Genomic DNA, 27,423 nt, shown 5'->3' with positions numbered 1-27,423 from the left:
TTTTTTTTTTTTTGAGTTGTAGTCTCACTCTGTTGCCCAGGCTGGAGGGCAGTGGCATGCTCTTGGCCACTGCAGCCTTGGCCTGCTGAGCTCAGGCGATCCTTCTGCCTCCCTTCCAAGTAGCTGGAACTACAGGAACAAGTCACCATGCCTGGCTAATTTGTTGCCTTTTTTTTTTTTTTTAAATTGTAGAGATTAGGTCTCGCCAAGCTATCCAGGTGAACCTGTGAGTTCAGGCAACCTTCTCACCTCAGCCTCCCAAAGTGCTGGGATTATAGGCATGAGCTACCATGCCTGGCCAGTTTTCATTTTTAATATTATATAAACATTAAATTTTAAAAACAAATGCTCTGAGACACCATAAAAATGTTTACTGGCCATAGGCAATCATTTTTTCATATGATTAACATAATGATTTGTATGGAAACTAAAAAATTGACTCCAAAGAACAACTTGCCTTTAACTTGTCTTTTTTTTTTTTAATTGGAGTCTTACTTTGTTGCACAGGCTGGAGTGCAGTGGGCATGCACATGGCTACCGCAGCCTCAACCTACTGGCCTCAGACAATCTTTCTGCCTCAGACTTCCAAGTAGCTGGAACTACAGGAGCAAGCCACCACACCTGACTAAATTTTTTTATATTCATTGTAGAAACGAGGTCTCTTGCCAAGTTGCCCCGGCTGGTCTCGAACCCCTGGTCTCAGGCAATCCTCTCGCCTTGGTCTTCCAAAGTGCTGGGATTATAGGCTTGAGCCCTTGCCCAGTCACAAGTTTATTTCTAAGGTTGCTTCCTTTAGAGCATGCACAGTAAAAATAGCTATAAACGTACATTCAGTTTAAAAACAAAACTCTCTACTGCAAAGTCCCATCACATCCCTTTCTCTACTCCCAGGCTGGTGGTCTTCTAATGAGTGAATTTCAGTGGAAGCTACATCTTAAATGACCATGTTTTACCATTATTTCTAGATTTAAAAATAACCCGGACAAAAAAGTAAAGGCTAATTTAACAGATTAAGGCTACTTTCAAAGTAATCAAACACATTTTAACCAAAAAGATAACCTGCCCTTGACAATCCATTGTATATCCCATTTCAGGTGGATAGAATAGGAAGTGAGAGTAAAGTTACAGGATGGATGGTGCTGTGTTCATTCACATGGTTACCAGTGTGGCTGAAAGAGAGGGTTCATGAAACCAAAGACAGTTAAAATGGAAGGCTGGAGTGAGATTGTGAGAGGCTTCAAAGGTCAGGCTAAAGTGTACCTTTCACCTTGTGGGCAATGAAAGCCATTAACTAGTAGCCATTAACAAGATTAAATACAGACAGTAAGTAAGGGAATAGGAAAAAAAACCCAACAATTTGAATGAAAAGTATTAAAACTAGCTTTACATTTGTTGAGTTTATCAGCATCAAATAAAAATGTTCAGTATAACTTAGTGGTCCCAGGCCTCAGTAGGCTACCACAGCAAAAGAAGAAAGGTGAAAGGGAAGAAAAAAAGTCAAGTAAAGGCCTAAAAAGACCCACATTAGGTGCAAGGAATCTCAGATTGCTTTTTACCACATTCTTCAAAAATTAGCACGTTATCAGACATTTTATTAGGCTTGTGGAACAATACTAATATTATAAAGTAAATATTTCCCAGAATTAGCATCATTCTGGGGTTTTTTCTAACAAATCTGACTACATTTTAGATTCTTCTCACCATGTTAAAATCTACATTGCTTAAATTCTAAAACCATGAAGTGCTTTTCCATAATTTAGAACATTCAAGATGTCTCACCAACTCTCAACCCCAATACCTAAATAAACAATCTCTTCTAGAAATAATGATGAGCCTTCTCTCCAGGACATGTCCTTCACTACCTTCATTCAACAAGTATTTTACTCTAGGAACTTCCAAAAGCTTTTCCAGGTTAAGAGACATCACCCAACACTAAATTTGAAGTACATAAAACTCAATGGCTTCCCTGGAACTAACAGTTTGAACCAGTAATTCAAAAGTGTAGTCCATAGACTACAGCTGGTCCACAAACTAATTATGGCTGATAGTGAGGTTAAGTACAGAAATGGAAAGCAAAATTTAGAAAATGTATAGCAATTTGAAAGTTTTGTCTGCTGAAATCAATCGAATCCAGGATTACATTTTGTATGCATTTTTTATCTCAACTTTATCATTTTACAAAAGTATTAGATTGAACATTGTTTTTTGTTGTTGTTGTTAAGTTTTTCACCAGAATATGAGATCCACTGGCCCAGATCACACACTCTGGAGTCATGTTACCCAGTTTGGAATTCCAGCTCTGCCATTCAGAGCAAATAACTTAACTTCCCTGGAGCTCAATTTCTTCCTCTTAAAACGGGTATTGTAAGAGGCAAGAGGATTGCCTGAGCTCGGGTTTGAGACCAGCCTGAGCAATGTAGATTTTAACATGGCAAGACCTCACCTCTACAATAACCAAAAAAAAAAAAAAATAGCCGGGCATGGTGACACATGCCTGTGGTTCCAGTTACTTGGAAGGCCTGAGCCCAGCAGGTTGAGGCTGCGGTGGCTGTGAGTGTGCCACTGCCCTCCAGCCTGGGTGACAGAGTGAGACTCTGATTCAAAAAGAAACAAACAATAAGGGTATTGTAGCACATATAGGATTACTGTGGGGGTGAAATGAATTGAAAAAATGAAAAGCATTTAAACTGTCTGGCACATGGGAAACACAAAATAAATATTACTTTCTAAAAAGTAGCTAAAAATTGTAACTGAATGGTTGCCTGGCTTCTCATTCTGCAAATATTTATTCAAGACATACTGTACAGCCAGACCCTGTGCTGGGCATGCTATCTGATTTGGTTTACAAAGTAAAAAAATTTTTTTTTTGAGTTGGAGTCACACTCTGTTGCCCAGGCTGGAGTGCAGTGGCATGCTCGTAGTCATTGCAGCTTCCAACTGCTGGGCTCAGGAGATCCTTGAATGCCTTAGCATTCCAAGTAGCTGGAACTACAGCATGTGCCACTATGCCCGGCTAATTTTTTGATTTATTGTACAGATGAGGTCTCGCCAAGTTGCCCAGCTGGTCTCAGAACTGTGGGCTCAGGCAATCTTCTCACCTCAGCCTCCGAAAGTGCCAAAGCGATTATAGACATGAGTCACCCCACCTGGCAAAATGTTTTTTAGTTATATATATATCTCACTTTCCTCTTTGCTAAATTCTTTCCATCTGGGCACATCTAGGTATAAGGTACAGGAAATTATCTCCGCACTCCTCCCCCCTCCTTGCCCCCACCCAGCAATAGTGACCTATGACAATACAAAGTCATCGTATCTTTTTTTAATATATATATATTTTTAGTTGACATCTCACTCTGTTGCCCAGGCTGGAGTGCAGTGGCACACTCACGGCCACCGCAGCCTCAACCTGCTGGGCTCAGGCGATCCTTCCACCTCAGCCTTCCAAGTAGCTGGAACTAAAGACACACACCACCACACCCATCTAATTTTATGATTTATTGTAAAGATGAGGTATCACCAAATTGCCCAGAGTGGTCTTGAATCCCTGGGGTGAGGCAATCTTTTTGCTTCTGCCTCCCAAAGTGCTAAAATGACAGGCATGAGCCACCACACCTGGCCCTCTACTTTGAAAGGTACTCCCAAACACTATTTTCCCTTTTCTGTACTGAAGGCATCAAATTTTTTTATCTCATTGTCCATACTCATGACTTTAATCAATGTCTAGAACACAGTAATGATTTGAACAATTTATTCCTAGTGTAAGGAACATTAAAATCAAGCACCAAAATAAAGCAGATCAAAGGGACTAAAAAAGAAATAAATTTTATATCAGGCACATTTACTTACATACTACCCTCTGTGGTTCCAAATAATGCTGTAATTGAGTCTTTATAAACCAGGTTATGACTTCACTACTAGTTTTGTTTTTGTTTTTGTTTGAGTTGGAGTCTTACTCTATCGCCCAGGCTGGAGTACCATGGCATACTCACGGCCACCCCAGTGTCAACATGCTGGGCTCCCGCAATCCTTCTGCCTCAGACTTCCAAGTAGGCAGAACGACAGGAGCGTGCTACGACGCCCAGCTTATTTTTTTATTTATTGCAGAGACGAGGTGTCACCAAGTTGCCGGGGCTGGTCTCAATCCCGCAGGCTCAGGCAGTCACTTTCCTCAGCCTCCCAAAGTGCTGGGATTACAGACTGAGCCACTGAGTTTGGCTCAGTTTTCCTCTTATTAACAGCAAAGGTAGCCGGGCACAGTGGCTCAAGCCTGTAATCCAAGCACTTTGGGAGTCCAAGGCGAGAGGACTGCCTGAGCTCAGGGTTTCGAGACCAGCCTGGGTAACTTGGTGAGACCTTGTCTCTACCATAAATAAATAAAAACAAGCCAAGCATGGTAGCATGTACCTGTAGTTCCAGCTACTTGGAAGGCTGAGGCAGAAGGATTGTCTGAGTCCAGCAGGTTGAGGCTGTGGTAGCCATGAGAATGCCACTGTACTCCATAGTCTGGACAACAGAGTGAGACTCCAACTCAAAAAAATATAAAAATAAAATAAATAAATAGCAAAGGCAATCCCAGTCTAAACTACTAGGAGTCTATACTGCAGGATGGTTAGAAGCCCAAGCTCAAAACAGCTTGGATCCATCTCTGATCAGATTTTTAAATTTTAAGATAAGTATGTGGAGAAATGTTTTGAAAGAACAATAGGGGTTCAAATGATCTAGGACAAATTCTTAGTATCCCCATAAGCATAATTTTCTTCATTTGTAAAAAAAATGTGAGGATTTTCAGTGATAATTCGAATCTGGCACTTAAGTGATCAGTAACTGCCAGCTACCACTAGCAATCAGTACTTAAGATGGTATTAATTTAGCCAGGCATGATGGCTCATGCCTGTAATCCCAGCACTTTGGGAGGTGGGGGCGAGAGTAATGCCTGAGCCCACGGGTTCCAGACCAGTCTGGGCAACTTGGCAAGACCTCATTTCTATAATAAATCAATAATAATAATAATCAGCAGCAGCAGCAGCTGGGCATGATGGCATATGCCTGTAGTTCCAGGTACTTGGAAGGCTGAGGGGGAAGGATTGCCTGAGCCCAGCAGGTCGAGGTTGTGGTGGTCATGAGTGCGCCACTACGCTCCAGCCTGGGCGACAGTGAGACTCAGACTAAAAAAAAAAAAAAAAAAAAAGATATTAATTTTAAGAGTTTAGAAGGATAGAGAAGGCAGACAAATGGGGCATACTGAACAAAATTTCCAAACCCTGGAGGAGGTTTGACTAGTCCTTTAAATTTTAAGATAAGGAAAAATTTTGAGAACAATAGAAGATGAATCGCTAACATTCATAACCAAGAAATATACTGGAGAAGGAATGGTAAAACTACACCTCCTGGTCATGTCCCTTAATTAGAGCTTGGCTAATTAACTTCACCTATCTAACCTCGAATCCTTATACCACACCCTCCCCCATCTTTATAGTAAGTGCAGACATGGGAAGAGAAAGAGCTGGTAACTAGCTTGGAAATAATTACCCAGACGATTCTGTTATAAAACCCAAATGATTCTGATACCAATATTCCCCCTTTCTTGATAACACAAAATAAATGTGTAAGTTCAAAGCCAGAGTACCCAATAATGGATACCAATATGATTGGTAACCCATCTACAGTAGCACTTCTGACATGCATTTCCCCTGCCTTGCTTCACTTTTTTTTTTTTTTTAAGTTGGAATCTCACTCTGTCGCTCAGGGTGAAGTGCAATGGCACACTCATGGCCAGCAGCCTCGACCTGCTGGGCTCCGGCGATCCTTCCGCCTCAGCCTTCCGAGTAGCCGGAATTACAGGCACGCGCTACCACACCCGGCTGATTTTTTGATTTATTGTAGAGATGAGGTCTCGTTGCCCAGGCGGGTCTCAAACCCGCGGGCTCAGGCAATCCACTCACCTCAGCCTCCCAAAGGCACGGAATTACAGGCTGAGCCACCGAGCCCGGCTTGTGTATTTATTCTTATACTTCTAAATTTCAGTTGCCTTCAAAGTACTCTCCATTGGATGCAATACACCTATCAAGACGCTTTTTCCACTGTTCACAACAGTTTTAGAACTCGTCAATTTTGGGCCAGGTGCAGTGGCTCACGCCTATAATCCCAGCACTGTGGGAGGCTGAGGGGAGAGGACTGCCTGAGCTCAGAGGTTTGAGACCAGCCTGGGCAACTTGGCAAGACCTCATCTCTGCAATAAATCAAGAAAAATTAGCCAGGCATGATGGCGCATGCCTGTTGTTCCAGTTACTTGGAAGCCTAAGGCAGAAGAATCGCCTGAGCCCAGCAGGCCAAGGCAGCGGTGGCCGTGAGCATGCCACTGCACTCCAGTCTCAGCGACAGAGTGAAACTCTAACTCAGAAAACAACAACAACAACAACAACAACAAAAACAGAACTCGTCAATTTGGATGCCTTGTGAGTGCTTCTGTAGTTTTTTGTTGCACCTCTTCCATATCAGCAAAACATTTTCCTTTGAGGACTTTTTAAATACAGGGAAACAAACAAAAAAAAGTCGCTTGGGAGGGTGGGGACATGGGGGTCATGCTGCTGAAACCATAGTGTGGTATGGCAGGTGTGCTACAGCGGAAAACCAGTCACCTGTTTGCCACAACTTGGGATGTTTCTTCCACAAATCGTGACCTAACTTTCTCAAAACCTCCGGATAAAAACTTTGGTTGACCATCTGATCGGAGGAACAAATTCTGAGTATAGTACAAGGGTCCCACCCTCAAAAGACAATTTCAGTTTTAGACTCCCTTTGTATGTGTACATACTACACATAAACACTAAAATGGCATTAGGATAAGCATTTACAATGTGCAAAATTATGCTGGTTGTAGTAATGGTTATTTCTATTTCAATTATTCTTTAAAGAATTAAAATAGCCGGCTGTGGTGGTTCACACCTGCAGCCCCAGCACTTTGAGAGACCAAGGCGGGAAGACTGCTTCAGCCCAGGAGTTAGAGACCAGCCTAGAAAACATAGTTAAGACCTCATCTCTATTTTTTTAAAAATTAAATATATATACGCCTGTAATCTCAGCTACTCAGGAGACAGAAGCAGAAAGATCTCCTGAGCCCAGGAGGTCAAGGTCGGGCAACTCAAAAAATTAAAAGAGCATTATAATAAATATTTTAAAGACAAATGTTTTAAAGATTTAACTGCTGCATTTTACCTTTTAAAACTTTGAAAATAAACAGAACTTACTGAAACTAATTTTTAATTTTAAAAAACATCAATCTGGGCAACCCCTCGGATCTCCTCCCACTGTAGGAATTTTTCTGTCCTATCAAAAAATTCTGCTTTCAGCTGGGCTCAGTGGCTCAGCCTGTAATCCCGCGCCTTTGGGAGGCTGAGGTGAGTGGATTGCCTGAGTCCGTGGGTTCGAGACCCGCCTGGGCAGCAAGACCTCAGCTCTACAATAAATCAAAAAATCAGCCGAGTGTGGTAGCGCATGCCTGTAATTCCGGCTACTTGGAAGGCTGAGGCGGAAGGATCGCCGGAGCCCAGCAGGTCGAGGCTGTGGTGGCCGGGAACGGCCACTGCACTCCAGTCTGGGTGACAGAGTGAGACTCCAACTCAAAAAAAATAAAAAATAAATAAATAAATAAAAATTCTGCTTTCAAAGAAAATTCAATCTTTGCATGTCAGGTTTAAACAAATGAACAGTTAAACTGTTTAAACTCTTTTTAAATGTTCTGTGTTACTATGGAATACCACAAAGGCATAAAGAACAAAATCCTGTCCTTTGCAGCAACATGGATGCAACTGGAGACTGTCATTGTAAATGAACTATCACAGAAATAAAAAACTGGATACAATACTGCATGTTTTCACTCAAAAGTAGGAGCCCAACACCGGGCACACACAGGAACAAAGACTGGAACAACAACAGACACTGGGTACTGCTAAAGGAAGGAGGGAGAGTGGGGAATAAGAAATTCAACACCACCCATTGGGTGCTACACTCACTACCCATGGAGGGCGGGTAGAAGCACAAACCTGGTCTTCACACAATATACTTACGTAATAAATCTTCACATGTACCCCATGATTCTAAAATAAAAAGTCTATGTGTTCATTTTTTTAAAAGTTCAATAATGTTAAAAGCTAAAGGTTAAATTTTTTGAGTCAGAATCTCACTCTGTCGCCCAGGCTGGAGTGCAGTAGCATGCTCATGGCCACCGCAGCCTCTATCTGCTGGGCTCAGGCAATCCTTCCACCTCAGTCTTCCAAGTATCTGGAACCACAGGTATGCACCACCAAGCTCAGTTAATTTTTTGATTTGCTGTACAGACGAGGTCTCGCCATGTTGCTCAGGCTGATCTTGAACCCCTGAGCTCAGGCAATCCTATCTCCTTCGCCTCCCAAAGTGCTGGGATTACAGGTGTGAGCCACCATGCTAGGCAAGGTTAAAATTTCAATGCAAATTGCGCTTTAACAACAACAACAAAAAAATTGGACTTATCCTCTTATATGCCAAAGTTTTTAAATCACCTCTAAAAAGATAATATATTTTGAAGAAAAACATTTCTTCAAAAATTAGAAAACCAAGTATAGTCAGTTTCCTGCGTCCCCATGATTACAGAGTGGGATATATCTTTCCACTTACTGAGTTGAAGTTAATGAACTACTATAAGCTTCCAAATACAAAAAAAAATACACCCTTAACTCTGTTAATAAGTTTTTTCAAAGAAACTGTTCAAACACTAACAGTTTTTGTTTTTATTAGTAAATGAAGATTGTATATATTTTATGTACAACAATAGATGCAACCAAAGGTAACAGATAAATCATGGTGTTCATGATGTGAGAAATAAACGTGATGTTCGTAAAAATTAGTTTAAAACTCAAATGTAAATGTAGAAAAGCAGGTTACAGAACTGTATAAACAATGAACACTTTATGGGTTTTTTGTTTTTGTTTTACTATCGAGAAGTCCTAAATAAACTGTATCACATTCCAACAACGGGCTACTATTCAGTGTAAAAGTGAAGGTCGGGCATGGTGGCTCACGACTATAATACTAGCACTTTGGGAGGTCGAGCAGAGAAGACTGCCTGAGACCACAGGATCAAGACCAACCTAGGCAACTTGGCAAGACCTCATCTCTACAATAAATACAAAAATTAGTTGGGCGTAGTGGTGTGTGCCTGTAGTTCCAGCTATTTGGAAGACTGAGGTGGAAGGATTGACTGAGCCCAGTAGGTCGAGGCTGGGGAGTGTGCCACTAACAGCACTCCATCCTGGAAGACAAAGTGAGACTCCAACTCAAAAAAAAAAAAAAAAGAAGCTATCAAGCTATGAAAAGACATAGTGGAAACTTAAATGCATATTACTAAGTGGAAGAAGCCAATCTTGAAAAGGTTACGGAGCATATGGATTCTAAATCTATGACATTCTAGAAAAGGGAAAAGATCAGTGGTTGGGCATGGGATAAAGTATAAACAAGAAGAACACAGAATTTTTAGGACAGTGGAACTATTCTATATACCATAATGGTAGATACGTGTCATTATACATTTGACAAAACCCACAGAACATATAACACCAAGAGTGAGGCCTAATGTAAAGTATGAACTTGGGGTGACAATGGTGAACCAATAAAGGCTGTAAAAATATACCACTCTGGTGCAACATGTTAAAAGTGGGAAAGCTGTGCATACGTGAGGGAAGGGAGTATATGGGAACTCTGTACTTTCAGTTCAATTTTGCTGTTAAAAACTGCTCTAAGAAAGTATTTAAGCCGGGCTGGTGGCTCAGCCTGTAATCCCGTGCCTTTGGGAGGCTGAGGTGAGTGGATTGCCTGAGCCCGCGAGTTCAAGACCCTGGGCAGCGAGACCTCATCTCTACAATAAATAAAAAAAAAAATCAGCCAGGCATAGTAGCGCATGCCTGTAATTGCAGCTACTTGGAAGGATCGCCAGAGCCCAGCAGGTTGAGGCTGCGGTGGCCGGGAGTGGTCATTGCACTCCAGTCTGGGCGACAGAGTGAGACTCCAACTCAAAAAAAAAAAAAGAAAGTATTTAAAGCCAGCTGTGGCTGGGTGCAGTGGCTCATGCCTATAATCTCAGCACTTTGGGAGGCTGAGGCAAGAGTTCTGCCTGCGCCTAGGGGTTCGAGACCAGCCTGAATAACTTGGTGAGAACTTGTCTCTTAAATTTTAAAAAAATAGCTGGGTATTGGGGTACATGCCTGTAGTCCTAGCACTCAGGAGAGGCTGAAGCAAGAGAATCACTTGAGCCCCAGGAGTCGGAGGCTGTGGTGAGCCATGATCATGCCACTGCAGTCAGGACTGGGTACTAGAGGAAGACCTACAACTCAAAAAAAAGTTCACCAACAAGTGAATCAAAATATTATCAGAAACCCCCAGTTATTGGGATTCAGATTTTTATTTTACTCACACTGGTCTAAATGTTCCAAATGTATTTTAACAAAATTATACTAAAGCACAAATAAAGAACTTTTAGCACTCTATTTCTGAACTGCCCAGTGTATTCCAAATAATATGCCAGCCCTCTCCTGCACCAATATCGTATTTTTTTAAAAGTTGCCTTTGTTTAACAGTGATTTTCCTCATGGCAGTCAAGTTCCCCAGTACCCTTTTCTCCTCTTCAAAAATTTACTGCCAATTCTCATGTTTATATTTTCAAATAAACTTTACAATCATTTTATAAAGCAACAGTTGGCAAATCTTTTCCAACTCTTGCCGGGTGGGGTGGCTCAAGCCTGTAATCCCAGTATTTTGGGAGGCTGAGGTGAGAGGACTACCTGAGCTCACAGGTTCAAGAACAGTCTGGATAACTTAGCAAGACTTCATTTCTACAAAAAAAATCAAAAAATTAGCCAGGCATGGTAGCGCACACCTGCAGTTCCAGCTACTTGGAAGGCTGAGGCAGAAGGATCACCGGAGCCCAGCAGGCTGACGCTGGGGTGGCTATAAGCGTGCCACTACACTCCAGTCTGAGCGACGGAGTAAGACTCCACCACACAAAAAAACCATATATACATATATATATAAACATATATATATATATATGTAAAAATTATTCTTAGCTAGTAGGCCACAGTCTGCAAACCCCAGTTTATATAAAGTGTATATCCTGTCTCACCTGCAGAGATTTTGGCAGAGCTTTTTTTTTTTTTGAGTCGGAGTCTTACTCTGTCACCTAGACTGGAATGCAGTGGCACACTCAGGGCCACCGCAACCTCGACCTGCTGGGCTCCGGTGATCCCTCCGCCTCAGCCTTTCAAGTAGTCGGAACATTAAACTCAGGAAGAATCAAACATCTTTCCAATAGTAAATATTTTTGAGAAACAAACTATAATTTACTTGTTTGTTTGTTTTGGGAAAGCAGGATTTATTGAGAGGACAGAAAAGCTCCCACAGTGGGAGGGAGCCTGAGGGGGCTGCCCTACTCTTCATTTATTAAGATCTTCTATTGCATTTCTTAGTAGAGTTGTACAGCTTTTATTTATGAATCCTACAAATTATATGTCAGGTTTATAATTCAGGGCACTTGAGGAAAGCACTTGCACCTGTGCACATAAATGCTACAAATTACTTGCTAGGTTTATTATTCCTGACACTTTTTGCCCCATCTATGTATATTTTTCAGTCAGGGTCTCACTCTGTTGCCCAGGCTGGAGTGCAGTGGCAGGATCACAGCTCACTGCAGCCTCAATCGTTCACCTCAGCCTCCCTAAGTAACTAAAACTACAGGTGTGCCACCACACCAGCTAATTATTTTATTTTTCTGTACAGACAAGATTTCACTGTTTCCCAGGCTGGTCTTGAACTCTTGGACTCAAGCAATCCTCCCACCCTGGCCTCCGAAAGTGCTGGGATTACAGGCTTGAACCACCATACCTGGCCACTTTTTGCCCCTATTACAGAAAAACTGTAACACTGTACTCTATAATCAGAATTCAACAATATGTACTTCAAAAGTTTAAAAGTTACTTATTTCTTTCCTGTTCCATAATTCAGTAATAAAGTGCCTGGCACATGACAGGCAGTCTAATGTTTCAAAAATTGATTGTAATGTTGCTCCCTCCCTCCCCAAATCCCACTAAAACTATAGTATAAGCCATTCAAGAACAAACCAACACATACACACTACACACACACACACACACACACACACACACACACACACACAGAGAGAGAGAGAGAGAGAGAGAGAGAGAGCAGGATAAAAAAGGAGGTAGCTGGAATGTAGACGGATAAGTAGAAACTAATTAATGTACACAAAAAGATCCTAAGAGTCAAAAGCTGGCAGCACTTTTATAACTGGGAGCGAAAGAGGGTAAATTAAAGACAATTTGGTGCAAGCTATTTAGGGAGCAGCTATAACCTTTTCAATCCCATGCTCCAAGTCACTAGACTGCAGTCATAAGTTGAAAAATAAAAATAAGCAACTTGGAGGAAACAGGCAGGAGGAAAAAATGCCTTTAAAAAAATATATATATATATAACACACACACACATATATATAACACACGCACACATATATATCCTTAAAAGTATAAATTAAGATTGTACATGCATATAACAATTACAGGAAGCTATAAAAGTATACATTCAAAGGACAAAAGAGAGGGAGGGAGGGTGGAAGGACGACAGAGGAAGTAAAGAAAGAGAATACTTGGAAACTAAAAATGAGACATAAGAGGTTGGAAAATAAATACAATTTCCCAGAAAACCAAGAGACCCAATAACTGAATAGCTGTTTCAAATACAAAAGAAAAAAAGGACAGGAAAATCACCAATATCTCTGTCATAAGTGATGGATGTAAGTTGCCATATTAAAAAAAAAAAAAAAAAGCCCAATGAAAACCCTGCACAATGGATCAAAACAGATTTATGCTAAGTTATGTTACTGTAAAATGGGGACAAGGAAACAGTATAAATTTCCAGTTAGTGAGAGTGAGACAGGAACAGGCCACACTAAAAACAAAACAAAACAAAAACAAACAAAAGCCAATTTCAGACTTAGCAGCTACAACAGAAGTTGACCATGGACCATGACTTCAAAATTCTGAACAAACGAATTTTAGCCAGGTACAGTGGCTCATGCCTGTAATCCCAACACTTTGGGAGGCAGGAGCAAGAGGACTGCCTGACCACAGGGATTTGAGAACAACCTGGACAACTTGGTGAGACCTTGAGACCTTATCTCTACAACAAATCAAAAAATTAGCCGGGTTTGGTGGCACACGCCTGTGGTTCTAGCTACTTGGAAGGCTGAGGTGGAAGGATCACCTAAGCCCAGCAGGTTGAGGTTGAGGTGGCCGTTAGCGTGCCACTGCACTCCAGTCTCCATAACAGAGTGTGATTCCAACTCAAAAAGAAAAAAAAAAAAGAGTTCTATGTCTATAGTTCTATGTCTATGTCTATAGATCAAACTACAGGTATGGCACTGCTTAACATTCAAAGTCTCAAAATTTTTAACTACTATGCACTTTTTCTCAAAAAACTACTGGAGATGTGGCCCACCAAAGTGAGATAAGCAATCAAATAAGAGTAAGACAAGGGGCACAGCAGCTGGGCACAGTGGCTCATGTGTGTAATCTCAGCACTTTGGGAGGCTGAGGCGAGAGGATTGCCTGAGTCCATGGGTTGGAGATTAGTGTGGACAACTTGGAGAGACCTCGTCTCTACAATAAAATAAAAAAGTTAGCTGGACACAGTGGCACACGCCTGTAATTCCAGCTACCTGGAAGGCTGAGGTGAAAGGATCGCCTGAGGCCAGCAGGTTGAGGCTCTGGTGGCCCTGAATGTGCCACTGCACTCCAGGCTGGGCAACAGAGTGAGACTCCGACTCAAAAAAAAAAAAAAAGTTTGGGGGCACAGCAAACAGAGGGTGAAGTACAAGTCGGATGAGAGAGAATGAACAACACAGAAGATCCAAGGAAGAAAAATGTTGACCAGGTATCAAGAGCAACAGTACAGAATGGAGCAATGTGATTTAGGTGAATGAAACTAGAGTACTGTGTTTTGCCGGCTGTTATGACCAAGATGCCTATTATTCTACCTTTTAAAAAAAAAGCACACACACAGCCAGGGTGTGGTGGCTCATATCTGTAATCTCAGCACTTTGGGAGGCAGAGGTGGGAGAACTGTCTGGTCCAGGAGTTCGAGACAAGCCTGGGCAACTTGGAAAGACCATGTGTCTACAATAAATCAAAAAATTGGCCGGGTATGATAGCATACTCCCGTGGTTCCAGCTACTTGGTAGGCTGAGGCAGAAGGATTGCCAGAGCCCAGCAGGTCAATGCTGCGGTGGCCGGGAGCGGCCACTGCACTCCAGTCTAGGTGACAGAGTGAGACTCCAACTCCAAAAAAAGGTAAAAAGCTAGACTTTAGGTTGAATGTTTCTGTTTTTGAATGAGAGAGAAATAAAGCTTGAGATCTGGGTTTGAGTTCTAGCTCTCTCACTTAGAAACTATGTGACCTTGATAAAAATTTTTAAAAATTACTTGACTAATTCCTTATCTAAACAGTCATTTATTCATTAGAAAAATAAGAAAAATGTAAACATTTTATCTTTCCATTAAAGTATCAAATTTTCTTGCCTTAGTTAATTAATACTTGAAGTTACCAAAGTTTGTGGGTACAAAGGCTTCCTATGTGTTCCATAAGAATTTTTGTATCAATACTAGTATCAATATATATATTAAAATTTTATTGACTGTCTCTGTAATAAGCAGAGCACAGAAAAAATATAATTTATGTACAGCACTTTGTAGCAACAAGTTTAAGACATACGATAAAAACATGCAGGTTGGGTGTAGAGGCTCACGCCTATAATCCCAGCACTTTGGGAGGCAGAGGTGAGAAGACTGCCTGAGCCCAGGGGTTCAAGACCAGCCAGGGCAACTTGGTGAGACCTCGTCTCTACAATAAATTAAAAAATTAGCTGGGCATGGTGGCACGCGCCTGTGGTTCCAGCTACTTGGAAGGCTAAGGTGGAAGAATAGGATCGCCTGAGCCCCAGGTTGGGGTAGTAGTCATGAGCATTCCACTGTACTCCAGCACTGCAACCCAGCTGAGGCGGAAGGATGGCCTGAGCCCCAGGTTGGGGCAGTAGCCATGAGCATTACACTGCACTCCAGACAGGGCCACAGAGTGAGACTCAGACTTAAAAATAATTTTTAAAAAAAAACATGTAATTGTGTAACCTATCAGGTACAATGTACACAGGTAGGAATGGTGGTCACCGACTTTTTTGCCACCATAAAATATAATCATATAACCAAAAAGTATTTGTACTCCCTAAAGCTACTGAAATTAAGAGAAAAAAAAAGTAAATGTGCACTTTATCTGAAACTTTTTCTAAACAACTGTCAGACCTTTCACCAAAATTATTAAAAGTACTAAGGCAGTTAAGTCTAGAGCCAAACTCGAAAACCTTTATAAATTTACTAAATCTTCTTTCACTAGCAAAATATGTTAACTGGCAAATCATACAAAGTGGTAAATGCCAGAAATCAAGTGAGAAAGGGGGAGAAGGAAAGTGGTCTTGACTTTTTTGTTTGTTTTTTAAAGATATAGTTGAGCTGTATCTTTACTGGCCCATTGCTTTCTTTGGAAATCTACGGGAGGGGAAAAGGAAAAGGAAAGGAAAAGAAATCTACTTACTAAGTTCAACCAGCTACTAAAATATAATCAGTATAATGCTTGTTTAGTCCTCATATTCAGACACCGATGTGCTTAGTAGCCTATACTTTTGTTATCCAACATTGTAGTACAACAGGGACTAAAAAAAAAAGTCTAGACAATCTTACAGTTGTAGCAAAACACCCAGTAAGCTTATCAAAATTAATCTCCCCTTCTGAAGTCACCCCGGCAGAGCACTCTGCATACCTACTGGAAAGACCCAGTTAATAAGCTAGATTCTGCAATTTGGCTGCTTTAGTTTGAACTCCACCCCATCACTTACTAGCTGTGTGATCTTCAGGCAAGTTAGTCACATAAGGTTACTTAATCTCTGTGCCTTGGTTTCCTCATCTGTGAAATATCACCCATCACATAGTACTGCTGTAAGGATTAGATTAATTAATACATGTAAAGTACTTAGTCTGGTGCCTGACAGACAGTAAGTGCTATGTGCAGCAATTATTAACAAATAAAGATCTGCCTACATTAAAAACAGCTGTTACAAACAGGGTATGTTTACAAGGTCAATTTTCTTTAGTCAGTTGCTTTTCTTTAGTCAGGATATAAATCTATATTCCTGAAAATCCAGTGCTGGTTAGAAATGTCCTGATTACACTGAAACTTTATAATAAATAGACCAACTAAACCTCAGTCTCCCACTGTTTCTATGGAATAGTATATCAAAAAACCCCAACTGGTGTGTGTGTGTGTGTGTGTGTGTATATATATATATATATATATATATATATATGTTTTGAGCCGGCAGCACCCTGTTGCCCAGGCTAGAGTGCAGTGGCACACTCACAGCCACCACATCCTCAATCTGCTGGGCTCAGGCAATCCTTCCATCTCAGCCATTCAAGTAGCTGGAACCACAGGCCTGTGCCGCCACGTATGTCTAATTTCTTTTTTTTATTGTAGAGACGAGGTCTCACCAGGTTCGCAGACTTGTCTCAAATCCCTGGGCTCAGGTAATCCTCTCGCCTCTGCCTCCCAAAATGCTGGGATTACAGGCATTAGTGACTATGCCCGGCCTAACTGGCAAATGTTTCTGACTATGTTTTGAGGCTTTGAACTGTAAGAAATGACTACCAGTATGTTAGACACAAAAATAATCCTTTTCTCCAGACACAACTAGGGACTTTTGAAGGCACCCTAGTGATTTTTTATGGTAGGGATATGAGCAGGAAGAGTATCTGAGGGTTGTGGTCACAGGCTTTGCATTTCTTGCTAATGGTCAAGGATTGATCATCAAAAGGCAGCTATATAAATATCCTAGCTAAGAAGGCAAAAGGTATGTATATACATGGGTATACCTGTATGTTATACATTCATAAAGTATCAACTTTATCTAGTTCTTCATACACGACAAACTGTCATCTTTGACTACTGCATTTAAAAGTCACTATAAAATCACTATAAAATATCTCATTCCAACCAGGTACAGTGGTTCACACCTGTAATCCCATCACTTTGGAAGACAGAGGCGAGAGGATTGTCTGGGCCAAGGGGTTCAAGAACTGCCTAGGCAACTTGGTGAGACCTCATTTCTACAATAAATAAAAAATTAGCCTGGCATAGTGACACATGCCTGTAGTCCCAGGTACTTGGAAGGCTGAGGTGGAAGGATCACCCGAGCCCAGCTGGTTGAAGCTGCGGTGGCCATGACCATGCCACTGCACCCCAGTCTGGGTGACAGAGTAAGACTCCAACTCAAAAAAAGAAAAAAAAGTACCTAATTCCTATTTGTCAACTAGACTTAGAAATTTCAATCTTCAAAGTCTCACACAGATATTAAAATGAGTGTAAACTATGTTCACTTCTGCTTCTCAAAAAAGTCTGACAAACATGGTGCAACTCACTACCAGGAGATAAAGAAAACTTCCAGTGGCAGCGGAGAAGAAAAAGTAGAAATTACCACTGCTAGAACAATTATTTCACAGGTTCCTGGTTAAGTCCAGGATTGCTGGTATTTCTATTACATTAACTTTACACAAATTAGGCAGAATACCTTTTTGTCCAAATTGAATTAAGTTCACATAAATGTTTTTTGGGTTTTTTTGAGTTAAGAGTCTTACTCTGTGGCCCAGGCTGGAGTTCAGTGGCATGCTACTCACGGCCACTGCAGCCTCGACTTGCTGGGCTCAGGCGATCCTTCTGCCTCAGCCTTCCAAGTAGCTGCAACTACAGGCGTGCGCCAACACACCCAGATAATTTTTTTTTAATTTATTGTAGAGACAAGGTCTTGCCATGTTGCCCAAGCTGGTCTCAAACTCATGGGCTCAGGCAATCCTCTCGTCTCCGCCTCCCAAAGTGCCAGGATTATAGGCGTGAAACACTGTGCCCGGCAGCTTACATAACTCATTTTACATATTATTCTCTGCAACTTACATCTTCATTGAATTTCTCCAATAGTTTTACATATTAACTCAGATTATAAAATAAGGAGAAAATTACCACACTCCACCTGTATGATAAACACGTATGCACCTAACCCTCATTTGTACACCACATTTTTAAAATAATTTTTTAAAAAAGAGACATTAGGAAGACAAACACCAGAACCAAATGTATGTGTTGTGTTTTGTTTTTTGAGTCGAAGTCTCACTCTGTCACCCAGGCTGGTACACTCACAGACACTGTAGCCTCATAGTTGGAACCATAGTTATGCACCACCTTGCCTGGCTAAATTTTTTATTTATTGAAGAGACAAGGTCTCGCCAAGTTGCCCAGGCTGGTCTTGAATCCCCGGACTCAGGCAGTTCTCTTGCTTCCGCCTCCCAAAGTGCTGAGATTACAGGCATGAGCCACCACGTCCAGCTGTTTGGTTTATTAATGAACTTTGATATATTGAGTTCTTTCATTAAAGCAAATAGCCCATATTAATTTGCAAAGCCTGTTTATCATTCAGCAGTTCTTCATTAACAAATAGGTTCAATTATATAGCACATTTGTCTATATGTATTTAAGCCTTAATTACTCTTAATAAACTATGTAATATAAAACGTTTAAAAAAGATCAGCTGATTGTCCAAGTTGGTTCACTTATGAAATTAACACCGTTTAAAAAATACGAGATACAATTTAAAATAAGTACAATTAGATATTACCTTCAGTTGAGCTGAAGACACCAAACCTCTTACCTTGAAAAGAACAAGTGGATTTTTAAAGAAGTCTAATAATTAAGAATGCATAATGAAGACATAGCTACAAAGAAATGTGAACCGCTGGGGGTAAGATGGCCTGGGGAAACTGCCTTGCCATTTTCACTGACTAATATTGAGTCTAACTTTCACCTAGCCACAACTCAAATGCCAATAGGGTAACAGCAGAGAACATTTGTCCCAATGTTCACAATTCTGCCATATTATCTGTATAAAAAGTTAAATGTTTCCCTTAATTTTCTCTTTCAAACTTCTCCAAAAAGTTAGTATTTGAAAGTCACATCTCGGTGTAACTGAATTTACACATTCACTTAAGAGAAAACCACACAAGATCAATTTCAAAGTGACAGATATTTTGTTATTTCTGTAGATTAAAAACTGTCTAAATGCCTATGAAAAGTGGGATAAGTAGGAAAAACCCATTGCTCTTTAAGTGCATATGATTATGTAACACAGATAAGCATTATGGAAACTCACAAGCTAGCTGAAATAACAATGCATAAATATAATTTTGCAGGCTTCAGCAGCAGTCCTCAACTGCAATCCAATCCTAGTCAGTTGCTTAAAAAAAAAAAAAAAAAAAATTGGCCGGGCTCGGTGGCTCAGCCTGTAATCCCGCACTTTGGGAGGCTGAGGTGAGTGGATTGCTTGAGCCCGCGGGTTCGAGACCCGCCTGGGCAACTTGACAAGACCTCATCTCTACAATAAATCAAAAAATTAGCCAGGCGTGGTAGTGTGCGCCTGCAGTTCTGGCTGCTTGGAAGGCTGAGGCGGAAGGATCGCCAGAGCCCAGCAGGTCGAGGCTGCGGTGGCCAGGAGCGGCCACTGCACTCCAGTCTGGGTGACAGAGTGAGACTCCAACTCAAAAAAAAAATTGAAACTATCCAAAAAAATTCTACATAACTAGCCTGTGGACAAGGGTGCATTAAAAGTATTTAAAATTTTCATTTCTCATTAAAAATGCACACTTCAATGCTATTTTACACACATCCTCAAACTACTTAGTTTCTGCCTAGGTTTCCACCTTCACACTTTAGGTTTTTAGATTCCCCTAGTCCCCAAATTTCAATGCACTACAATCTTTCCAATTCAGCGCTGGAACAAATACTGTATCACTGACCACATTACTGGGAATTAAGTTCCCTAAGCGTTAACATTCAACAAGGTAAAGAGCACATCTTGTATAACTTTGTACCCTAAAGTACACTTGGTACAATGTCCTAAACATATCTGAGGCTATTATTTATCGACTCAAAATAGTCCATCACTTCGTAGTTGTTCTGCACTGTTGAAACAAAATTGCATAGCTTTGCAAAATCCAAGAGATCTAAATGATACTTAAACTTCACAGAATTCATTATTGTTGTATTGTTAAGAGAGTTTTATTTAGCCTTGCCAATATTACCAGATGCAATGCCTTTTTACTGACACTGGTATAGTGGGTAGGAGCAGATCCAATCAAATGTGAACACCTACGGGGAAAATTGGCTCACAATGCAATCCCACCACTTTGGGAGGCATAGGCAAGAGGATTACCTGAGCCCGCGGGTTCGAGACCAGCCCTGGCAACTTGGCAAGACCTCGGTTCTACAATACATCTAAAAATAAAAATTAGCCAGGTGTGGTGGTGCGCGCCTGTAGTCCCAGCTACTTGAAAGGCTGAGGCGCAAGGATCGCCTGAGCCCAACAGGTCCAGGCTGCCGTGGCTGCGAGCATACCACTGCACTCCAGCCTGGGAGACTCCTACTCAAAAAAAAAAAAAAGTGAACACCTGAACATGTCAAAGGGATTTTAAATTTAAATTTTATATATTTATTCTTCATTAATATTATGTAATATTAATGTTCTAAAAGCATGTAACAGCAACGTAAAGAGTTTTTCAGCTAACCCAATTCCCAAAAACATAAATGAAAACTGGTGCCAATAACAGAACAAGTAATCAAGCAGAAAAGCTGCCTTAAATTTTGGCAACAAGGTTAAGAATAGTTTATACCAATGTAATGAAAAATAAGCCTTTGTGCCAAGTTTCTGAAATAGTTATAAAAGTCTTTAAAAGTCAAAGCAAACTGGTAAACCATTAGCGAAACCACAAGCTACCATGAGAAGATACTGGCAACCAAAGTCTAGAACTGGCTCCAGGGTGTTGAAGGTTTTCTGGTTGCTAACAAACTCCATTATGCACCAAAGACATTGTCGATTAAGTGAATAATCCCTAAAAAAGCAACAAAGGCCCAGAAGTTTCAGAGAGCCAGTGTGCCGGCAGACCCCAACTGTAAGAAAGATACCCTTTGCTTTGGGGGTAGTAACTCCCAGCGTTCTGCCCTGGGACCAGCTGGCTTCAGCTAAGTTTAAAATGGTGCCCAAACAGAAAGAAAAGTCTGTAGCATGGACAAAAAGGAAAAAAAAATCGCGTTATCAGAGTCATGTTAAAAGTTGTTTCTATTTCCAATAAACTGCATCTTCGAAATCTTCCGAACGACAAACGCTCGGAAGCACTACAGGATTCGGACCTGCCCGCATTTTCCGAGGCGTGCGCACTGCGCGGAAACCATGAATGAATGGGAGACAGGCGCGTGTGAAATGCAGCAGGTCAGGCCGGCTACGAGGCCGGCAGCAGCGATCGGCAGGCCTCGCTCCTCCCCCTTCCCTCCTCCATGACAGCCCAGTCCCAAGCATGGAGGGGCGAGGACAATGTGATCCCCCTTCTCTCCACCGCCGCCCCTCGTCCCGCCCGGAGCGCCTCGCCGCGCGACGCAGTGTGGCCCTGCCCGCCCCTCACTTCTCTCGCCCCCATTGCCGCCAAACCCGGCAACTCTCCTGCGCGCCGGGGCCCACATGCGCTCGCCCCTCCGGCTCCCCTCGGCGAGGGCGAAGCTTTTCTCCGCGCGTGCCGCGCCGTACCTCCGGACCAACCCACCCTCCGGCAGCACGCGCCCACCGCCCCCCCAACCCCAGGCCACCGGTCTCAGGCCGACCGACGCGCGCCCCGCGCCGGAGTCCCCAGGCTGCAGCGCTGGAGGAAGAGCAAGGCTGCCTTGGGGCTCCCTTCTCCATCTCGTTCCCGGTCGGCTCGCCGCCCACCCTCCCTGCGGATCCCGGCGCCCGCTCAGAGCCGGCCCCGCGCCCTCCCATCGCGAAGACACCATCCCCACACACCTAGCCCGGAGCCCCGACTCCCCTCCGCCCGGGTGGACACCCTGCCGCTCCGCAGGAGGCGCCATGCCGCCCCTCCCCCACACGAAGCCCAGCTCTCGGGGCCCCGGCAGAACGTGTGGGCTACACGCCGCCGTGACCAGCCTCCGGGGCGCCCCCGGCTGCCTGCGAGAGGTCGAGTCCAAAACGAGGGGGAGGAGGCGGCAGGGGGTAGAGTGCGCGCCGGGAACGCCGTCCCGCGGGGGTCCCCCGGTCCGAAGGGAGACGGAGCGCGGGGACCGGTGGGGGTGGGGGCCAAAGGCAATACTCACCGGTTCCACAGTCGCCATCTTAGATCGATCTGATCGCACAACCGCTCCTGAAGGGGGGGGTGAGAGGGAAAAAAAATCAGATTCAAACCGGATTGGCCGGTTTGGGGCCACGTGACGGACGCGTCCGTTTGGCCCTGGCAGCGCCTGCGCAAGACTGAGGCTGCGTGGGTACCGAGAGGCTTCTGGGTAGTGGAGTCTCTCTGTCTCTCTCTTTTTTTTTTTTTTAAGGCAAAATTTTTTTTTTTTTAAAAAGGACTGGTCACGTGGTCGACGGGCAGGGTGCGCAGTTCTCAGAGCGGCGACACTCGCGTGCTGGAGGGTGGTTTTCAGTCCTCTGCCTTTCCGCCTGGAAAAGCTGCGGTCGCGCCTACTGCCTGGCATGCCTGCTGTGCCCTTTGTCGCCCTGTCCTCCCATCTTCCCCTGGAGGTTGGGAACTGCCGGCTCAGCACGCACAATAAGGCTTCATTTGCTTAGTGGAGGTCCTGGGACTAGTTGCTGGTGTGTTTATTTAGCTTTCTTATGACATCCCACCATTTTAGTTTCAAAAAGAGACGGCGACAGGCAGTCGTTTAAGCAGTAGGCACCCCCCCCCCTCGGCTCCGCTAATGCTGGTGGTCGCTCCTCGCCATCACTACGAAACCGCCCACGGTACCCGCTTGCCACTGCGGGAGGGGGAGTGGGCCCGGCAGCTGTTACTGTTTCAAATCCTGAGAGTAAGACCTGGGGCTAAATCTTGGTTGGAAGTAAAAATAATTTGGAAGTCTTGTCCAGTCGGTTCCCAGCCCAAGTCCAGGTGCCAGCCAGGGAAGCCACTCCAGACCCTGCTGACTCAGCCCTGTACTGACCGTCCGAGTCGTTAAGCCAGGTCAACTATGACTCTTGACGTTGACTCATTCTCCTTAGGCAAGTGACTTACTCATGCAGGGCCTCAGCTTTTTCATTTATGAACCAAAGGTGATAATACTTCACAAGGGTGTGCTGTGGTCATGACTGTAGCCAGCTGTGAAAATACATCGGACTCTAGAAATGCTTCATAATAAGCAACCGCATGCCTTCCGGAAGATCAGCTGCTTCTGCTGATTGTTTTTTTAAACAATGTTTTTCATTTATGTTTGTTGCATTATGATATGCACCCATCCAGTTTTAAAGTTGCAAGAGCATATTTTTTCTTTACAATTTTGGCTGCCCTCAGTAGAAGCTTTAATATTCAGGAAATTATCATGTTCACAACAATTGGCAATCAGACATTTGTCCCCACGCTGGTATCCTACATTTCCTTTCCAAGTTACTATGCTATCTGTTTCTCAAGACTGTTACCCTGCAAAGTCTGCCTATTAACACAACAAATAAAGATGGAGAAATTAAGTAGGATGCTAGGATTCTAATGAGAAAGACGCTATCTCATTACTATTTTTATTTATTTGCTTATTTTTTGATCAGGGTCTCTGTCACCCAGGCTGGAGGGCAGTGGCACAATCACAGCCCATTGCAGCCTCGACTGACCTCCAGGGCTTAAGCGATCCTTCTGCCTTAACCTCTGCATAGCTGGGACTGCAGGCACACACCACCACACCCAGCTAATTTTTTGAAAAAAAATTTTTTTTTTTTTGGTAGAGAGATCTGTCTATGTTGCCCACGCTGCTCTTGAACTCCTGGGCTCAAGCAATCCTCTCATCTCAGCCTCCCAAAGTGCTGGGGTTACAGGTGTGCACCACCACACCCAGCCATTTCAGTATTATTTCCCGTGCTTCTCAGGAATGTTAACACCAGGAAAAGCAGAATAGGCAGGCTTCCTGTGCCTGCCTGCTTATGGTGTTGCTGATGTCCAGAGCTGTGTCATACCTATTATTGAGTACATAATGGATGCTTGGGTTGACTAACACATAATTAAAGGTGTATTAGAACTTAAAGTCATTGTCTGTTCATATGTTTTGGTTTACCTGGATGACAGAAGTGATTAGTGAAAGCTTTTTTTCTAGTCAGTTTAGCTCCAATAGGTTTTTTGTGTTTTTTTGGTTTTTTGAGTTGGAGTCTCACTCCATCATCCAGGCTGGAGGGCAGTGGCACACTCATGGCCACTCCAGCATCGACCTACTGGGCTTGGGCAGTCTTTTGCCTCAGCTTTCCAAGTAGCCGGAACTACAGGTGTATGCTACCACACCCGACTAATTTTTTGATCTATTGTAGAGACGAGGTCTCCCCAAGTTACCCAGGCTGTTCTCAAACTCGTGGAGTCAGGCAATCCCTTCACCTCAACCTCCCAAAGTGCTAGGATTACAGGCTTGAGCCACTGCGCTCCCTCTCCAGTAGGTTTTAAAGTAGACAGAATTCTAAAAACTTAACAGATAAAGGGATTTCTACTTACGGAGACTATCTTCTATTACTTAAAGTATGCAAAGTAATTACAATCGATCTCATTGATATTATCTGCTGGTTAAAAGTGTTATCCAATTACTTTCTTTGAAGAGACAGCATAGATGTTCTATTTTCATGAAGCTGTTGAATAACAGAGCAAAGAATCAATGAGACTGGTAAGGAAATACCCATATGGGACTGAAAGCCAGTGATAGTGGTGTTCTTTAAAGTTCTTGGGGTTTTTGTTGTGTGTCTTTGCTTTTGTAAAGGCAGGGTCTCACTATGCTTCCCAGACTGCTTTTGAATTCCTGGCCTCAAGCAATCCTCCTGCCCCAACCTTCCAAAGTGCTGGGAGGTTGTGAGCCACCACTCCTGGCCTAAACATTTTTTTAAAACAGCAGCTTTCATTTTTATCAGGTTTTTTCTTAATCAAAAAACTCCCCACTCTTGTCAGTCAAGACTTATATTTGTATAATATTTATGTATGCTCTATTCTTTATAGCTTAACCTCTCCAGTTTTTTTTTTTTTCTTTTTTTGAGTTGGAGTCTCACTCTGTTGCCCAGACTGGATTGCAGTGGCTACTCCTGGCCACCGCAGCCTCGATCTGCTGGCCTCTGGCAATCCTTCTGCCTCAGCCTTCCAAGTAGCTGGAACTACAGGCGCACGCTACCACACCCGGTTAATTTTTTGATTTATTGTAAAGATGAGATCTCGCCAAGTTGCCCAGGTGGGTCTCAAACCCGCGGGCTCAGGCAATCCTCGCTCCAGTTTTGTATAGACTTTGTTACATCTGTCTTATGACACATTCATGTGTCTGCCTGTTTGAGATTCAACTATGTCAAAGATTTGGTGATTAGATTTTTATGTAAGTCTGTATGTGGTTTGTTTTGTTTTGCTTTCTTTTAAGGAATCTTAAGAATACAGAGCAGGAGCTGCTTCTGCACCAGCCATGGACACCTTTGTGCAGCTCAGCACTAAAGCTAAGATGCCCCTTATGGGCCTGGCCTCCTGGAAGTCTCCTCCAGGCAAAGCCAAGGACACTGTGAAGGTGGCCATTGATGCAGGATACCGCCATATCGACTGTGCCTATGTCTACCAGAATAAGCATGAAGTGGAGGAAGCCATACAGGAGAAGATCCAGGAGACCACTGAAGTGGGAGGACCTCCTCATCGTGAGCAAACTGTGGTCCACCTTCTCTGAAAACCCCTGGTGAAGGGAGTCTGCAAGAAGACCCTTCAGAACCTGAGTTACCTGGACGTCTACCTGGTTCACTAGCCACAGGGCTTACAGGCTGGGAAGGACTTTATCCCCAAGGATGATAAAGGCAACGTCATTGGCAGTAAAGCAACATTCTTTGATGCCTGGGAGGCCATGGAGGAACTGGTGGATGAGGGGCTCGTGAAAACCCTCGGGGTCTCCAACTTCAACCATCTCCAGATCAAGACACTCTTGAACAAGCCTGAACTGAAGCATAAGCTGGTGACTAACCAGGTGAAGTGTCACCTGTACCTCACACAAGAGAAACTGATTCAGTATTGCCACTCCAAGAGCATTGTCATCACAGCTTATAGCCCCCTGGGCTTCCCAGATAGCCTTTGGGTCAAGCCAGATGACCTTTCCCTGCTGGAGGACCCCAATATTAAGGAGATTGCTGCAAAGCACACAAAAAAACACTGCCTAGATTCTCATCCATTTCCATATCCAAAGGAATGTGGTTATGATCCCAGAGTCTGTGACTCCAGGACGCATTGTTGAGAACTTCCAGGTCTTTGACTTCAAGTTGACTGATGAGGGGATGAGAACCATCCGCGGCTTCAATAAAAACTGGAGAGCCTGTGACATACAAAACTCATCTCACCTGGACAACTATCCCTTCTACCCAGAATATTGAAGCTGAATCTCCCGGTGAGATCACCTGAAAGCTTCTGTTTCTTCACTGAAGTGTGATTCTCGCCGCGCAGATCCTATTTTAACCATGTTTATCTGAGGTTGTACTGAGCCTGGCCCAGAATCCAAGCAGTGTTGTATCTAGAGAGTGTGTTCAACCAGGTAGGGTTATCACAGAAAGCTTGGCTGGTATAAGCAAATACAATTGTTACTTGATTAAATTATCTAGTTTATACATTACTCCACTTATGACCCAGCAGTAGTGACTATTATTTATAAACCTGGGTTAATTAGATATAATTTTACACATGTAAAGAAGATGATTTTTTCTCTACATAATATATTCCTCAATCTCGCATATTACTAGTCTTAACAAATTTTACTATGGTAAAAGACTTTAAATAATTTGATACAGCATATCAGTTGTTTTTATTATATACTTACCTTTTTGTCGTTGGAGTTTTATTTAAGTTTTCTTGAGGCAAGAGGAGGCAGAGCATGGTGGCTCACCTGTAATCCCAGTACTTGGGAAGACTGAGGGAAGAGGATTGTTTGAGCCCAGGATCAAGATCAGCCTGGGCAACTTGGTGAGATCTTCTTTCAACAATAAGTCAAAAATTAGCTGGGCATGGTGGTGTCTGCCTGCAGTTTCAGCTACTTAGGAGATTGAGGTGGAAGGATCACTTGAGTGCAAGCTGTAATCATTCCACTGCGTGCTAGCCTGGGTGAAAGAATGAGACTCTGACTCAAAAAAATAGGGTTCTTATTTGTTGCCCAGGCTATCCTTGGTCTCCTGGCCTCAAGTGATCCTCCCTCCTCGGTCTCCCAAAGTGCTGGGATTACAGGCAT

At 43.0% G+C, this 27,423-nt stretch overlaps 1 protein-coding gene and 1 pseudogene across 1 annotated transcript in view; one reads left to right on the top strand and one right to left on the bottom strand.

Annotated features, from left to right (window-relative positions):
- The window catches only part of EIF4E (eukaryotic translation initiation factor 4E), a 45,753-nt gene extending 23,313 nt beyond the window's left edge, over positions 1–22,440 (bottom strand). Inside the window, exon 1 of the mRNA XM_008068411.1 lies at positions 22,330–22,440. Coding sequence (XP_008066602.1) covers positions 22,330–22,347 — 18 coding nt within the window. The 5' untranslated portion in view covers positions 22,348–22,440. The remainder of the gene's footprint in view (positions 1–22,329) is intronic.
- A 3,195-nt stretch (positions 22,441–25,635) lies between these two features.
- Positions 25,636–26,578, top strand: LOC103270914 (annotated as a pseudogene).
- The last annotated feature ends 845 nt before the right edge of the window (positions 26,579–27,423 follow it).

Source organism: Carlito syrichta, unplaced genomic scaffold (assembly GCF_000164805.1).
Source record: "Carlito syrichta isolate Samal-C Ts95f unplaced genomic scaffold, Tarsius_syrichta-2.0.1 Scaffold310768, whole genome shotgun sequence".
Lineage (NCBI taxonomy): Eukaryota > Metazoa > Chordata > Mammalia > Primates > Tarsiidae > Carlito > Carlito syrichta.
Note: the sequence above shows the minus strand (reverse complement) of the source record. Positions and strands in the feature narration are given on the sequence as shown.